Here is a 17,995-nt window from a genome sequence, read left to right as displayed (position 1 = left end):
CGCTCTGCAAAATTCCTTTCCATTTATAATAGTTTTTTGAGAAACAAAAAAAAAACTATAAAATTGAAAAAAAAAATCCGATATTCAATTTTTTTTCTCGAAAACCGTTATTGAGAGAGAAAAAACCCCTGATGCCGTCACTAGATTTTTTTGAGGCGGATAATTTGAGCTTAATACGAACTCCCTATCTTGATTATAACAAAAAATATGGCTCGCCGAAAAAAAACTGAAAAACGGCGCAATGAATAACTCAACGCGAAATCAAAAGAGAGACTTCGTATAAGGCTTATATTATGCGTCTCAAAAAACTATCGCCCGCATAATGGTTTTTTCCCCTATCTATAATAGTTTTTGAGAAAAAAAAAAAAAACTTCAAAATTTGACAAAAAATTCGGATATTTAATTTTTCTGCTTGAAAACTGTTATTAAGAGAAAAAAAAACCCCAATGTCGTCACTAGATTTTTTTAAGGCGCATAATTTGAGCCTAATACGAATTCCCTATCTTGATTATAACAAAAGTTATGACTCGCCGAAAAAAAAATCAAAAAAACGGACCAAAAAATGTCATCATAGAGTTGAAATAAAATGTTTATAAGGCTCCAAAAAAAAGCCTTGATTCGAGTAATGTTATTGGTGATAAACCATTAAATTATATTTCAGCAATAATTTGAAATAATCATGGCCCTAGCCGGAGTATTGAAAATTTTTAATTTTCAACGGGTAACGCGGGCCACACGCCCCAACAAACGTTACCAGGTCTTTTTTTTTTTTGTTTTTTTTTTTAAATTGTGATAGCTTACACTGAAAGCTAGCAAAACTTTTTTAATAATCATCTGGTCTTAATGTTATTAGGCTCAAAAATCCGTGCAACGTATGTGTGATTTATGTGTGGAAAAATAAATTAAAAAAAAAAATTTTTTTCCATTTTTTATAACATTTTTAAAAATTAACAAATTAAAGCTAGCACAACTTTTTAAATAACGATAAGTTCTTGATGTCAGTAGGCCCAAAATTGCGTGCTAATTACGTGTTAATTATGTGCGAATAAATAAATTTGAAAATAGTATATTTCGATACAAGGTTCCAAAACGGCGTTTTGCGCATTGCGATATAATCGTTCCACAAGGTTATATCCGCCATGCACAGATCGCCGTTTTGGCACCGAGTGTCGTACACTTTTTTTCGTCACAAACGACATGGAAAACACGAGACAATAATGTCGATACTCGATATTGAGCGATCAACGTTGTGCCCCTTGACATTCTTACGTTGTTTAATAAATTAGGTTACGTTTACCTTTTTTAGTGTTCCGTAGGACACTTATGTTTTCACTTTTCGTGTGACTTTTTGTTATTTCGCGATAAAAATAAAAGTTATGAATCGAATTGGCTTCTATGAAGCCCATTAGGTGCCATTTTTTTTCCCAAAAGCAATCATCGTATTTATTTTCAATTTTCGGCCCTTTTCAGTTGTGATAGTGCCATTTTTCTACAGGGCCCAATTTCAAATATTGACGGATCGGATCCGGCAATGATTCAATCGACGACGCTTCATCTGTAGACTCTACGATATTTTTTTGAAGTTTTTTGGTCGTTTATTTTTTTTTTTATTAAACAAAATGTAGTGTCAGAATTTGTTTTTGCAAGATATTTATTGAACCGCCGAACCGAATTAGTTGATGTTAAATGAAATTTATGTTTTTTTTTCTTCCCAAAAGCAATTATCATATTTATTTTCAATTTTTGGGCCTTATTAGATTTAATATTTCCATTTTTCGATAGGGCCCAATTTCAAATATTGACGGATCGGATCCGGCAATGATTCAATCGACGACGCTTCATCTGTAGACTCTACGATATTTTTTTGAAGTTTTTCGGTCGTTTATTTTTTTTTTTATTAAACAAAATGTAGTGTCAGAATTTGTTTTTGCAAGATATTTTTTGAACCGCCGAACCGAATTAGTTGATGTTAGATGAAATTTATGTTTTTTTTTCTTCCCAAAAGCAATTATCATATTTATTTTCAATTTTTGGGCCTTATTAGATTTTATATTTCCATTTTTCGATAGGGCCCAATTTCAAATATTGACGCATCGGATCCGGCAATGATTCAATCGACGACGCTTTATCTGTAGACTCTCCGATATTTTTTTGAAATTTTTCGGTCGTTTATTTTTTTTTTTATTAAACAACAGAAATAAACAACATTAGAAAATAAAACAAAACAAAAAAAAAAGTCATTTATTTTACAACAAAATGAAAAAACAAATCAAACAACAAAAAAAAAAATAAAAAATCCTACGTAACACTTAGGGTGCACCTTGGGGGACTTGACTATATTTTTTTTTTTTGTTTTTTATTAAAATAATTTTTGGTTCACACTATTATTTTTATTTATTGTGGAAGACATCATGTCAAGTAATAGTAATTGGGATGTTCGTCATAAGACTGTGCTAGCTTTAGAGTCAAAATTATTATCATCAGCATTACAAGTCAATCAATGCATAGCTATTAGCTCAAAACAAACAGTACGTTATAATCTTTTTAAGTACACAAGCCATCTTCACACATTTGTTGTTCAGTGATTTTCTGGGATTGATTAAATTATAAATAAATTGAATAAATTTGTCATATGTCCATTGAATAAATTTGTCATATGTAAACTTGACATTTTGATTTGGATTTTTCAGGCAACATGTCTAAGACAATGGTATCAGCTTCATCCACTAACTTTTGTAAATAATCATAGATTTCTATTTATTCATTACACATTTTTAATAATTTTAAAAACAAGTTTTCAAACAAGTTAATGATAATTTCACATATGTATAAATTGTTTTTTATTTTTGGTCAGTTGACATATGGAGTCTAACCTAACCATGAATATATTTAAAAAAATAATATGTATATAAATGATAATATAATAATAATAATAATAATAATAACACATAAATATAGTTCACGTACTCCCGGTAGATGACTTCCAGCGCGCAAAATGTCTGACGCTAGATGGCTTTCGATGTAAAAAAATTTTGCTCATCGATGCAGATGTTTTGCGCATGGTATTTCTATCTTTGGCCACTGCCTTTGCGTATCGATAGAAAAACAGGGATTTTGGGACCCTGTTGACGGTGTGATTTCGAGTGTTTTCTATGTCGACGTGGCGGAAAAAAAATTTATTTTTATATTTTATAACATTTTTGGATATTAACAAATTAAAGCTAGCAAAACTTTTTTAATAATAATCCAATCTTGATGAAACAAGGCTTCAAATTAAGTGCAAATTATGTGTGATTTATGTGCGAATAAATAAATTTGGAAAAAAAAATTTTTTAATTGTTTATAACATTTTTAAAAATTAACAAATTAAAGCTAGCAAAACTTTTTTAATAATGATCCAATCTTGATGAAATTAGGCTTAAAATCAAGTGCAATTTATGTGTGATTTATGTGCGAATAAATTAATTTGGAAAAAAAAAATTTTTTAAGTGTTTATAACATTTTTAAAAAATGACAAATGAAAGCTGGCACAACTCTTTAAATACTAATCAGATCTTGATAAAAATAGGCCCAAAATTATGTGCGAATTATGTGTTAATTATGTGCAATTATGTGAAAGATCGGATCATTATTAAAAAAGTTTTGCTAGCTTTAAATTGTTAATATTTAAAAATGTTATAATTTATAACTTATAAAATATAAAAATAAAATTTTTTTTTAAATTTATTCATTCGCACATAAATCACACATGATTCGCACGTAATTTTAGGCCTACTTACATTAAGGCGGTATGTAAATCTTAAAGTAGGACGACTCTTTAGGTGCAACGGGGCACTCTGACAACCAAAGTTTAAAAAAATAATAAGCGCCCCCTAATGTCTAAAATTTTTATACTTTACTGCCGCGTCTTTAGAAGTATGAGTGTGGGCGGCTCGTATTTACACACACTAATCTACTTTAGCAGATTTTCAATGCTTCACCCGGTACTTTTTGACTCTAAATTTTCGTCTTATATAATTAATAACTTTCAAAATCCGTGGTAGGAATCAATGGTTTTTTTTTTATTATCTTCGTAATTTAAAGAAGTATAAGCTGTAGTAAAATGAAGGTTTTTTGTGAGAGCGTTTTTTCAATAAAAGAGAAAACGTGCCGATGCTTCCTATACATGTGTAAAAAGTGGTAATTGTTGTCAACTTTGACCCTAATTATCTCACTTAAATCGTGGTAGAAATTTACAAAAAAAATTTGATAAAATAGATCTTTATTTCACTTAAAAACTAAGCGTCCTTTGATCAAAATCTGGGAGAAGAAATTTTTTTTCAATATTTTGACATACCGCCTTAAGATCTATTCAGTATTTGAAAAGTTGTGCTAGCTTTAATTTGTTAATTTTTAAAAATGTTATAAACAATTAAAAAAATTTTTTTTCCAAATTTATTTATTCGCACATAAATCATACATTATTCGCACGTAATTTTAAGCCTAAATTTATCAAGGTCGGATCATTATTAAAAAAGTTTTGCTAGCTTTAATTTGTTAATATTCAAAAATGTTATAAAATATAAAAATAACTTTTTTTTTTCAAATTTATTTATTCGTACATAAGTAACACATAATTAGCACGTAATTTTGGGCCTAATTTTATCAAGATCTGATTAGTATTAAAAGAGTTGTGCTAGCTTTCATTTGTCATTTTTTAAAAATGTTATAAACAATTAAAAAAATTTTTTTTTCCAAATTTATTTATTCGCACATAAATCACATATTATTCGCACGTAATTTTGAGCCTAAATTTATCATTATTAAAAAAGTTTTGCTAGCTTTAATTTGTTAATATTCAAAAATGTTATAAAAAATAAAAGAAAATTATTTTTTTAAATTTATTTATTCGCACATAAATCACACATAATTTGCACGTAATTTTGGGCCTACTTACATTAAGATCTGATCAGTATTTAAAAAGTCGTGCTAGCTTTAATTTGTTAATTTTTAAAAATGTTATAAAAAATGACAAAAAAATTTTTTTTTTTAATTCATTTTTTCACACAAATCACACATAATTTGCACATAATTTTGAGCCTAATAACATTAAGACTAGATGACTATTAAAAAAGTTTTGCTAGCTTTCAGTGTAAGCTAGCACAATTTAAAAAAAAAAAACCCACAAAAATTACGATTACCGCACAAAAAACGCACTATAATGTATGTGCTAACTTTACAGACCTTATTAAATTTTTAGAGTATAGGTTTATGAAATAGTTATCCATCTTATGCCAAAATTTTAGAAGGTTATACTTGCTAGTAAAATAGTTATTAATGTTTAAAGTCAACAACTTTTAACGTGTACGTTTACGGGAAAGTCGAAAAATGTTAAAAAAAGACAACATATATCAAATTTTTACCGTGTTCTTGAAAAGTTAAACAATCATTGTTTAAAAAAAAAAAAAAGTCAAAGAGTGAAGGAGTGGAAGTAACAAAATATGTTTGTGTGCATATTGATACACACAACCGTACATGTATTGGTGGAAAACAAGACCGTCTACGCAACAAAAAGTGAAGGGTGCCGCATAAAATTTTATAAATTTTTACAACAGCATTGAGGTGCCCACTAGGCCACACTTCTTGTTTGTAGTTTTTTTGTTCAAACTCCTTTAAGAATAAAAAAAAAATTATTCAACAGTATTTATGAATAAATTTTAACAATTATTCGAGGTTACATGCAATCGTTAATAAACAATTTTAATATTATTTTCTACTGAAGTACGAATTCTGCTATTATCAGTCAACGTTTTTCTCTCCAAAGATGAAAGAAGAATTATTTAAAAAGATTATTCTATTTTGAGGTGCACAATTCCATGGTGCCTCAAAAAAATAATATTTTAGAATAATTTGTTTTTATTGTCAAAGGAAAAGTCATGGGTTAGTTTGTATTGATAATGATAGAATTTGTCCGTCAATGGACAAAAATTGTTTATTAACAATTGCATAGCACCTCGGATAATAAATAATGATGTATAATTTTTTCTTTATTCTCAAAAAAAAGGTCGTGAGCTTATTTGTATTAATAAAAGCAGGATTCGTATTTTAAGAATATTCACAAAAAAATAATAGTTTTTTCAAGATTTCAAATTTCCAATACTTTGTTATTGTTATATTCATAAGATAATCAAGCCAAGTATGAGAAAGAAATGTATATGTGTTGATGAGAATATATGTGATGATGTTAACTATTACTACCGTGCCTTATTATACATCAAATATTTTGTCCCCTTCCGTTTCGAATTTTTATAAATTTAATTAAAATTCGATAGAGTTGAATGAGGATGCTGAGGTTTGGTAATAATCCCATAAATCGATGTCTAGCTTTTTTTCAAAGATTTTTTCGTTGCGGTAATATATGTATATTTAAAGCAAAATTGATATGCGTTTTTCTCAAATCGACTACAGTCTTTTCGTTCAGTTGGTAAAACTTTACAATTATTTCTCTTCTTTTTCTTACGACCTCTCTTTTTTTTAGTGTTTATAAATTGGCAACACTGCAGAATTTTATTATTTGTTGTTATTTGTATCACTGTTTAATTTAGCTCCAAAATACTTTTAACTTGCATAAATGAATTGTTTTATAAATAATTTACTTTACAAAAAGATGTGATACCACAACCAAAAAAAAAAAAAAAATTAAATTTTTTTACAAAAAAAAAGTCAAGTATTCGAAATTGTCACTAATTGTGAGTATATTAATTAAGATGTGATACCAGAAAGACAGGAAGGAAATATATTTTTGACGCATGTAATTAAGTCTGAACTATTGAAAAAAAAAATTTTAAACTTGACCCCACCTGATGTGAAATATATGTCTTGAATACTGAAATTTTATTTCAGAAAAACCAGGTGGGGTCAAGTTTAAAATTTTTTTTTTCAATAATTCAGACTTAATTACATGCGTCAAATAGTATATTGTGCAACAAAAGTGGTAAGTTGTGTTTTATTTGAAGGCGCGCATCAAATAAAACACACAGTTACCACTCGAGTTACACACGATATTTTATACCATGAATGCAGTGTAAACGAGATTTTACGCGCCACAAACTAGACTTGTCAAATGTTGTAAATGTTAGTTGTCATAATCGTAGTTTGTTATTTTTCTTAAAACAAAAAAAAATAATAATAAAGTTATTAAATATTAAAAAACAATAGATAAATTAACATTGCGAAACACGTCGCGAAGCCCAAAGGGGGAGATAAGAAAAAAACACATCCACTATGATTCAAATAAAAAGTATTTAAAGTTTAAAATATTTACTAAAAATAAAAAAAATTATCTGACCTGATATGATAAAAAATGAAACAGTGAAATTTAGATCGTTTAGACTAAAAGGATAAATAAATTAATCAAATTATAAAATAGAATTAAATTAAATTTAAATTAAAAATCAATAACAAGTAATGAAAATCACCATTAAAAAAAAAAAAAATTCAAGAATACAAACAGCCTGTCACAAATACTCTATATTTTTAGGTTGGAAATATTAAACAAAAAAAAAATTTTTTTTTAAATCAAAAAAATATTGTAATATTGATATTATTATTAACAAATATTTTTTTTACATAACTTGACACACAAATATACATTATTAGGTGCATTATTTAAAATACAATTTTCAATTGACGTAGATAAATCTGATTCTGTCATCTTGGACAATCTTGGATGACTAAAATTGTGTGTGTGTTTTTTTTTTTATATCATTTTTGTATGTGTGTGATACGACGTCGTTGGAATTGAGACTTAACACTAAACTACCCGAGTGGAAATCTCGTCAGGCTCGACCGATTTGATATCCGATCCTGATCAAAAATTGAGTTCAAGTTACCTTATTTCAGGAAGCCTGATCAAGATTTGATCAAGATATTTTTTTGCGTTCGATTTCAATTTAACTTGATCAAGATAACAAGTATCTTGAACACATCCTGATCAAGTGAACCTGGTCAAATCTTGATCAATAAATCATCAAGTTCGATGATTCAAGATAAATATTTTTTAACAACAATTTTCCCTCCCCCATCCTGATCAAGTGAGTCTGGTCAAATCTTGATCAAAAAATCATCAAGCCAAATATTCTAAAATAAATATTTTTTTAAAACAAGTTTCCCTGTTCAAGATAGGATCAAATATCTTGATCACATCCTGATCAAGTGATCCTGGTCAAATTATGATCAACATTTTCTTAGTCTCATCATATTTAAAATGTAGAGCTGATGACAGCTCTGTATAATATTTCTTCTATTAAATAATTCATTCCAATATCTATCCATAATTTTTTATTACGAATTAACAAATAAATACAAAAAAATTATTTCGTATTTTATTAATTAAAATATATATTCAAAAATAATTATTTAGGAATAAATATTATATTGCACAATTATTTTTTTTCCAATTATTATCTTTCTCTGAATCTATCATATTCTTTTTGCCTCTTGTGAGTAAATGTAAAATATGAGGATTAAAAAACGATTCATTGCATCGATCGTCCGGTAGCCGAGTGGGCTAAAGCGTGCGTTTAGAATAGTAATCCGTTGTTCACAGGTTCGATCCCGTCTAGTTGTGCAAATTTACTTAATTATATTCTTTGTCTTTAATTCCAGCACATCTATCTCTAACTCTATCCCAGGAATGATAAGAGCTGATTCAAAAAAAAAAAAAAAAAGAAAAAAAAAGTGATTTGTTAAATAATTTTTTATCATTTTTTGATAATGTTTCTTGATCACTTTTTGATCAAAAATCTTGATCAAGCCTTGATCCATTTTTGCGTTACGTTTTGATCAATTCTTGAACAGGTAGCTTGATCAAGACTTGACTAGGTACCTTGATCAAGTCTTGATCCATTTTTGCGTTACGTTTTGATCAATTCTTGATCAAGTTGTCTGATCAAAATTTGATCTGAATTCAAGTTGCCTGATCAAGTTTTGATCATATCCTGAACTGAATTTCTACTCGGGTAGATGCAACCAGAGTCAAAAAAACACCGGTTGGGGCGCAAAAAACAGAGGCAACTCGAGTGTTTCGCTTACATAACAGTGGTGTTTCGCTTACGTGTCTATAATCGTCAATTTACCTCACCGTTAGGGCGCGTGTAAAATCGAGTTTACAATGCATGAGTGGTATAAAATATATTTCCTTCTTGTCTTTCTGGTTTCACATCTTGATTAATATACTCACAATTAGTGACAATTTCGAATACTTGACATTTTTTTTGTAAAAAAACTTTGTTTTTTTTTTTTTGTTGAGATATAAACATAAGAAAAATATTAAGAAAACTATATTTTTTTTATCTATATCTTGATTTGTGTACATAGGGCCGGTTTTTAATAAGCAAAAGTAAATTTTACAATAGTTATAATAGAGATAGCCTGATGCTATCCTGACCAGGCAATTAGTTCTAAATATCGAATGCCTCAATGGCCAAGCGTGTCAAGTACTAGCGTAGTAATCCCGTGTTGAAGGGTTCGAACCCCGGTCGTAGCAATAATTAATTAGGTAAATTATCAGTTAGGTCAGTTTGTAATAATAAAGTTTATCCGTATTCTGTTAAGGTTGATTCCCAGTCGCATCACCAAACCAATATTTATGCCACGAAGGGCCCGTATATCAATAACGCTATTTTTTATTCCTGGGTCCTAAAATTTTTTGTGGCGCCACTGATGAAAAAACTAAGTTCTTTAGTAGTATGTGTGTGCGTGGCTACACACTAGCAAGCGAAGATTACATCGTATACTGAAACCATGCTTGTGTTCATGTCTGTGTGCTGCGCTTCTCGCAAAATTTTTGAATTTTAAAGTTATTTATTCTTAAAACGCAACAGACGTAATACTAAAAATTTATATAAAAAATTTGTCTTTTCTAGCACTACAAACTGATAGAAATTTAACGTTTTCTGTTGCGTTTTGAAAAAGTTATTAATAAAAATATGATGTACCGCCTATACCTTGCGTGTTAAAGTTGTCAACTTTGACAGTAAATATCTCAAAAAAACCACACGAAAAAAAATTGAAAAAAATTGACAATGTAGATAATTATTTCATTTAAACATAAGATAAAAAAAAAAAAAATCTGTTGCGATTTCAGATTTCCAGAATCAACCTTAAGCGTTAGTTTTCAAATTAAAAAAAAAAATAAATTTGAAATTAGTAATTTTTTTTTTTATTTTTGAATAAATCAAGTATCCTGATCAAGTTTGGATCCAGAATCTGGATCCATTATGGATCATGTATCTTTACCACAGCCTGATCAGGTATCCGGATCCAATCTGGATCCGAACCTTACGAAAAAGCGTTACATCCTGATCAGGTTCGGATCCAGATTGGATTTGAAATCAGGCAAGCCTGATCAGAGCTTGATCCGAACCTGACCTGGGGTGCTATTCTTGGTCCCGTATTGCGGGAGTTATTGCGGGTCCCGCAATAACGATTCGCCGACAAGAAATGTTTGTCGCGATAGAAAAATATGAAGGCGCTTGTTGTTGCTTTCATGGGAAGCTGCCATAGTCGTATGCAAATGCAAAAATAAGGTAGAATTTACATGAAAGCAACAACAAGCACCTTCATATTTTTCTAACGCGACAAACATATCTTGTCGGCGAATCGTAGCGGGACCCGCCTTCAAAACGCAAATAGCACCTAATTTCGGGTTTATTTAGGACACGCCCACAAAATTTAGCTAAGAATGTACCTTAATAACTCGTTTTGCATGTGGCTTATAGACTGTGACCTCATAATTTTCTTTGGTGTAACTACCAATGACTACATATCACTATGAACTACTCATTATGACTACACTCAGAGTGACACCATGACTACACCAATGAATACCCTCGCTATACCCATTTATAAACCGTCCATCGATATATTTTGATATTAGATACTATTTTCTGTATTTTGTATTTGTTTTTGATAAGCTTTGTATCATTTTAGCCGGCAACCGGGGCCTATACGCCCCAAACCGAAGCGATTTCACCAACTCTGCCGGAAACAACGACCCAAGAAGACGCACAGTTCCGGAGCACGAAAGATGATTTGTTGCAGCAAATTGCCAAAGTCGATCGGGAGATTGCTAAACGAGAATCTCAGATCAGTAAACTTCGAAAGAAACTCAAAGAATTGGAGGAAACTGCAAGTATGCCACTTGACACAAGTGGTATTAAAAGACCTGTTGAAGAACTTTTGCAGCCAAAACATCAGTCGTTAGCTCAAAAAATTTATGCTGAAAATAGGGTAATGTACATGATAGCAAATAATAATAAGGTGGTTCTCTCATTACGGAGTATTTATGAAAATTTTATTGTTACAGAAAAAATCGGAAGAAGCTCATCGATTACTAGATAAGTTGGGATCTAACGTAGAACTGCCAATATATAATCAACCTTCAGATACAAATATTTATCAAGATAATAAAACAAGACATCAGACGTCTATAAGGACACGGCTTGTAGCTAGATTACGTAGAGAGCATTCTGAACGTGCCTCACTCCATCATCAACAATCGCAAACATATGCGATTCTCGTTCAGGAATGGCATCGAAAAATCGATAGACTTGAAGCTGCTCAAAAAAGAAGGTCGAAAGAAGTTAAAAACCGTGAATTTTTTGAAAAAGTTTTTCCAGAATTAAGAAAACAACGAGAAGACAAAGAAAGATTCAATAGAGTTGGAGCTCGTATTAAAAGTGAAGCTGATCTTGAAGAGATAATGGATGGTCTTCAAGAACAAGAGGTAAATTGTTATTTGTATATAACCGAATCGTCTGAGAACTGTTACGTATGTGGGACGCTCCGCGTCACCTACGTATTAAATTTGTCAAAGAAAAAAAAACTGTCATAGCTCTCTACCAATAGACCTAGACATTTCATATTGCAAGCAAAAGAATTGTATTTCTAACATCTACAATCTGTATATGTTCGTTTTTTTTTTTTTTTTTAATTTCTATTAGAGCCGTAATTACCATGAATATAAAATTTGTCATTTTGTATCTTTTTTTTAAATAATGAATAACTCTTAAAGCTGAATGTCAAAATATTTAAAAAAAAATGCCTCTCACAGATTTTGATCAAAGTAGGCTTATTTTTTAAGTGAAATAAAGATCTATTTTAGAAAATTTTTTTTGTAATTTTCACAATTAACACTTTTTACACACAAGCATAGGAAGCATCGGCACGTTTTCACTTCTATTGAAAAAACGCTCTCACAGAAAACCTTTATTTTACTATAGCTTATACTTCTTCAAATAACGAAAATAATAAAAAAAAAATCATCGATTTCTATCACGGATTTTAAAAGTTATCAATTATTTAAGACTAAAATTTAAGGCCAGAAAGTACCGGGCGAAGCATTGAAAATCTGCTGAAGTAGATTATATTAGTGTGTGTAAATACAAGCCGCCCACACTCATACTTCTAAAAATGCGACAGTAAAGTATAAAAATTTTAGACATCACAGGGCGCTTATTATTTCTTTAAACTATGGTTACCAGGGTGCCTCTTTGAACCCAAAGAATTGTCCTACCTTGGGACTTACATTCAGCCTTCAACTATCAATCCGATCAAGTTGCACAGACTCATTTAAAGTTTCCTTTTATTTTTTTCAACAAATTCCCGTCATTTTAGAATCGTTATCTCAAAAATTGACAGAAATATAGACGATTCATTGCAAAATTTTGTTTTCGGACTCATAGAACCGATTAACATTGTGATCCGTCAAAATCACATTTAAGGTTGAATGTAAATACGAGTTCCCTCTACTCGATTTTGCTAATTTTTTTTTCAATCGCTAGCTAGAATAATTCTCTACTTGGTAAAATTTTTTAGATTTTTCGATAGTGAAATAAAGTTGATTGATTTAAAACAGCCGTAAATAGAAAAACCCATGTTTTGATTTGTATCTACTAAACCCTCTACTCGAAAATACTAAATTTAATTGAGATTTATACTTTTTTTTAATTACGAAAATTAAAAAAAAAAAAAAACATCAATTTCGATGGTTTTTTTTAGAAGATATTTAATCGTGAATGATTAATTAACGGGTTTGAAGTTTCTGTTTTTTTCTGTAAAATCTTGGACCTGGCATTTACGGGGTACTGTATCTATTTTATTATTCATCGGAAAAATTCGAGAGTAGGCTTATCGAATAGGAAAACATCAATATTAATGAAAAAACTACCCAACAATGACAAAGGTTTTCTATATGTGTTTCTTTACACATGGATTCTTCTATCACTGACATATAACTTTGGTAGTGTTTATGAAATTTTGAGGTGGCAGTGAGATAGCACTACCTATTTTACTCACACTTTCAAACTTAAATGTCAATGACAAAAAAAAATTATGTCTAAATCTGACACATGTGCAAACTCATGTCATTGACACGAAAAATTTTTCATGTAGACCCGACCCGACTGGCTCGGTCGAACACATCCCAAGTGTGTTCCTAACCCTGGTGAAAATAATATGGCGGATTATGTCATAATATGCCATAATACGCCATAAAATGACAGGAAAATTATGCCATATTATGACATAATCAAATCTGACATCTTCTGTCATTATTACTTTTCAGAATTTGTCGGAAAATGCCGGAATTTCTAAGGTTATTTGGACTTCCGAAAAATTCTTACAAGATTTTTTTTTGGGGATTATGCCATATTATGTCATATTATGACATATTATGACATAATGCGCCATTTTTTAACGTCAATTTATGGCATTTTATGTCATAATATGACATAATTTACCAACTTTTTATGGCATTCTATGGCATTCTATGGCCATATTATGGCATATTATGCAATAATATGACATAATCCGCCAACTTTTTATAGCAATTTATGGCACATTATGTCATAATATGGCATAATCCGCCGCAACTTTTTATGGCATTTTATGGCATCTGGCGAATTTCTGATATTTATTAAACATAACTATTTACGTATTATTCATTTTTACTTCTTTCAAACAATTATAATTGTATACGAGAAACATTGATTATTTAAATTTTTGTATTATTATATCGTCGTATTTTTTGGATATGAATATGATGGATCCATATCGTATATATAAGAACTAGTTGTGAGATGACCACATGCGAAAAACTTCAAAAAGCAATGCACAAGAAGAAATGTAAAAAAAATGGTATCACTCAAAGAATTTCTTGCGTAATAATTTAATAACATTCTAAAAAACAACGACGTAAAAAGAAAATATTATTTACTAAAAACTATTATCAAAATGATTTTATTTACTAACTTTTTGAATGTGAGGCTCATGATGGATAGGGCGAATGCCTGCATTCATTTCATTCACTTTTTGGGAGCTGTGCATTTTCTGGCATATAAGGAATATGTATTTAATACCTCATCCAAACATTTCTTGTTTGGATGCCATAATATGCGGCAAATGAATGTGAAGATATTTTATGGCATATTCGTTTTGGGATGCCGCAGCTGTACCTTTTCCATGATGAGCTGTCAGTATATGCAACATGGCTGTACTTTACATGGGCACTGAACACTGGGAAATGCCTGCATTTTCTGCTGTAATTTTTTGGCATAAGGCTCATGGCATATTTTTCACTGCTCTATGTATATGTAACCTGTTATGACTGTCACCAAATCATTTCACCGAGCTCTTGTAAGCAAAAATCGGTAAAACACATTATATTCTGTGGTTTTGTACAAAAACTTTTGCCTTCCCACTGACTTCCATTTTTAATACAACATTGCAGCATTTTTGATTTCTTTCTATGTATTTGAACTACAAACAATGCAATATATTAAATGACCATTCTTTTCGCTAATTTTTGCTTTATATTTTCGTTTTTCCACTATTCCTTTTAGGTAGAACACAAACCCTATGATAAAACACTGTGTATTCTTCATTATTAACAAAAATACACGAAATTTGAGATAAAACATGCGTATACTTACATGTTGCCAACTGGGGCCAGTTTCATTTTAAAACCTATAAACTTCTTTATGGGCGGTATGAAGTGGGCACTGTGAACATGAATCAATAAACAAAAAATAATAACTGTGAAATAATCGGCGCAGCAACACTGGGTATAACAACATAATTTTCGAGTGATTTATTTGTATCAAGAAGTTATCTTGAAAAGTATCTTTCATTTCGATTTTCCATTTTTAACTCGTAACTTCTTTCAAACATTTGAAAATATATTATTTTTAATTCAAATGATGACTCATTTTTCTTCTTCATATTTGGGCATAATTCCATTTCTTGAAGCTTCGACTTCATCGGACATAAATTCGTATTATGATATAATACGTTATCGGATACGTGAAGAAACAAAACAAACTGAATCAGTAATCGAGCATGGTCTGGATTTATAGCCACCGCTCTGGTGAGTAAACCATTAAGAAATACACATGAGAAATTTTAACTTCAAATTTTAACATGAAAATTACAAACGAAAGTAAAACACCGCCGGTATTGACAAGCTTAATTTTTAGTTATGTAAAAATTTGTTGATATACAACTAAGCCATAAGGCCATTTTTATGTTTCTCTTTAAAAAATTCAAATTGTATTCCACAAGTAAATTCTAGCAATTCGAGGTACCCATACCGTTTTGGGTATGATTTTATTATAAATTTTTTCATTTAGTATTCGGAATTGATCGAATTCGACATTTTCTTTCCGTTTTCGAAATGATTAGTTCAACTTTAACAGATCAAACTGTAGAAATAAAGGCCATGGACAAATCATTTGTCAGTGTATACTTTGTATTATTTTACTTTCCACAACAGGGCACACAAGCTTATTGTAAATATTTAAATATAACTTGCTGTATATGGCATATATTTTTTATTATATTATCAGATTAAATTTCAAGTATTTTTTAGAACATAATATTTTTATCGTTTTCCACAAAACTGTAGTTTTTATTTTAATACAACCATAACTGTATTTAAATAAAAAAACTTAATTGCTTTTGAATTCCAATTTATTTCGTAATTAACTCCTTGCATGTATACTGCAATAGATAACGATGTACAGAGACTTGAAGTAACATAACAATTTTTTGACATTGTGTGACATTTTACATAATTTTATTGTAGAATATCATCTCTCGCGGCCAATCCCAGAAATAAAACAAAAATTACAAAGCAGTATAGTAATTTCTATTCAACATGAGTTTTAATTTTTAGTTAAAATTTCTCTCAGTGTAGACAAAACGAAAAATTTAAAACATCCTAATATTGATTCTCGATTTTTTCGACCTTATTTCACGCATATATTTAAAATTGTTTGTGAGTCTCATAATACATAGAAAGAAATCCGCAGCAAAAAATGCTGTACATACTCAAGTTGTAGTTTACAGTAAAATTTGGTAGTTGCGTGGGAAGGCGAAAAAAAAGTTTTTTTTTGCAATAAACCATTATATAATTATCATGTGTTTTACCGCATTTTTATTTACAAGAGGTTCCCTGGTGAAAATAATTTGGCGGATTGTGTCATAATATGGCATAATATGACATAATCTGACATAATATGACAAAATATGCCATATTCCGACAAAAATTCATTTGCCAGAAAATGGTATATTCTGGTATCCAAAAATCATGTAAGAATATGCCATATTGTGACATATTCCGACAAAATTCATTTGCCAGAAAATGGCATATTATGGCATCCAAAAATCATGTCAGAATATGTCAGAATATGCCATATTCTGAAATATTCTGACAAAATTCATTTGCCAGAAAATGGCATATTATGGCATCCAAAAATCATGTAAGAATATGTCAGAATATGGCATGAAGACATATTCCGACAAAATTTATATGCCAGAAAATGTCATATTCTGGCATCCAAAAATCATGTAAGAATATGTCAGAATATGGCATATTCTGACAAACTTCATTTGCCAGAAAATGCCATATTCTCACATCTAAAAAGTTTGTAATGGCAAAATCATTTTGATAATAGTTTTTTTAGTAAATAATATTTTCTTTTCGGTCACGTCGTTGTTTTAATTATGTGACTTTGTTATTAAATTATTACGCAAGAAATTCTTTGAGTGATACCATTTTTTTTACATTTCTTCTTGTGCATTGCTTTTTGAAGTTTTTCGCATGTGGTCATCTCACAACTAGTTCTTATATATACGATATGGATCCATCATATTCATATCCAAAAAATACGACGATATAATAATACAAAAATTTAAATAATCAATGTTTCTCGTATACAATTATAATTGTTTGAAAGAAGTAAAAATGAATAATACGTAAATAGTTATGTTTAATAAATATCAGAAATTCGCCAGATGCCATAAAATGCAATAAAATTTAATTAACACTTCATATCATTCTCTACAATAAATACTAAATAATATAAATGACGGGGCAGGGGGAAAGATGTTTAAATGTATACAATTATTAATATTAAAAAATGTATAAATTATTAATTTTACAATAAATAAATAAAATTGCCAATTTTTTTTAAATATTTATAAAAACTTTTGCAAAATCTATGTTCAACATTTCTATCTGTGGACAGTATAGAAAAATATTATTCCCTATTTTGTCAATTCGTTTATTTGACTTCTGACCTTGATCAGAAATAGATCAGAAAACCTGATTGAAACCTGATCAAGCCCGCAACCCACACTGAGAAAAAAAATTGCTACAGTTTAGCAAATTTTTTCTTGGAACTTTTTTGTCTTAAGTTGAAAAAAAAAATAATTAATTTGAGAAAAAATGTCTTGTTTTGAGAAAATATTTTTTTTTCAATTTGAGACAAATTATTTTTTTTTTTTTTAAATATAGGATTAATTTAAGAAAACTTGTAATAAACTTAAGGATATTTTGTCTTTTGATTTGAGGGAAAATTTGCAAAAAAAAAATGACTTATACCTCAATTTGAAAGACAAGTCATTCGACTTAAGGCAACAAGCGTTCAAGTTGAGAGAAAACTTGCTAAAATTG

The 17,995-nt window shown here is 29.6% G+C and overlaps 1 protein-coding gene across 13 annotated transcripts in view; it reads left to right on the top strand.

Annotated features, from left to right (window-relative positions):
• Positions 1 to 17,995, top strand: part of LOC122855023 — a 90,728-nt gene that overhangs the window by 34,177 nt on the left and 38,556 nt on the right. For all 13 annotated transcript variants that reach the window (XM_044156123.1, XM_044156121.1, XM_044156125.1 and 10 more), the window contains 2 exons: positions 10,972 to 11,271; positions 11,348 to 11,767. In XM_044156123.1, coding sequence (XP_044012058.1) covers positions 10,972 to 11,271; positions 11,348 to 11,767 — 720 coding nt within the window. The remainder of the gene's footprint in view (positions 1 to 10,971; positions 11,272 to 11,347; positions 11,768 to 17,995) is intronic.

Source organism: Aphidius gifuensis, linkage group LG4 (genome assembly GCF_014905175.1).
Source record: "Aphidius gifuensis isolate YNYX2018 linkage group LG4, ASM1490517v1, whole genome shotgun sequence".
NCBI classification, from domain to species: domain Eukaryota; kingdom Metazoa; phylum Arthropoda; class Insecta; order Hymenoptera; family Braconidae; genus Aphidius; species Aphidius gifuensis.
This window is presented reverse-complemented; position numbering and strand designations above follow the sequence as displayed.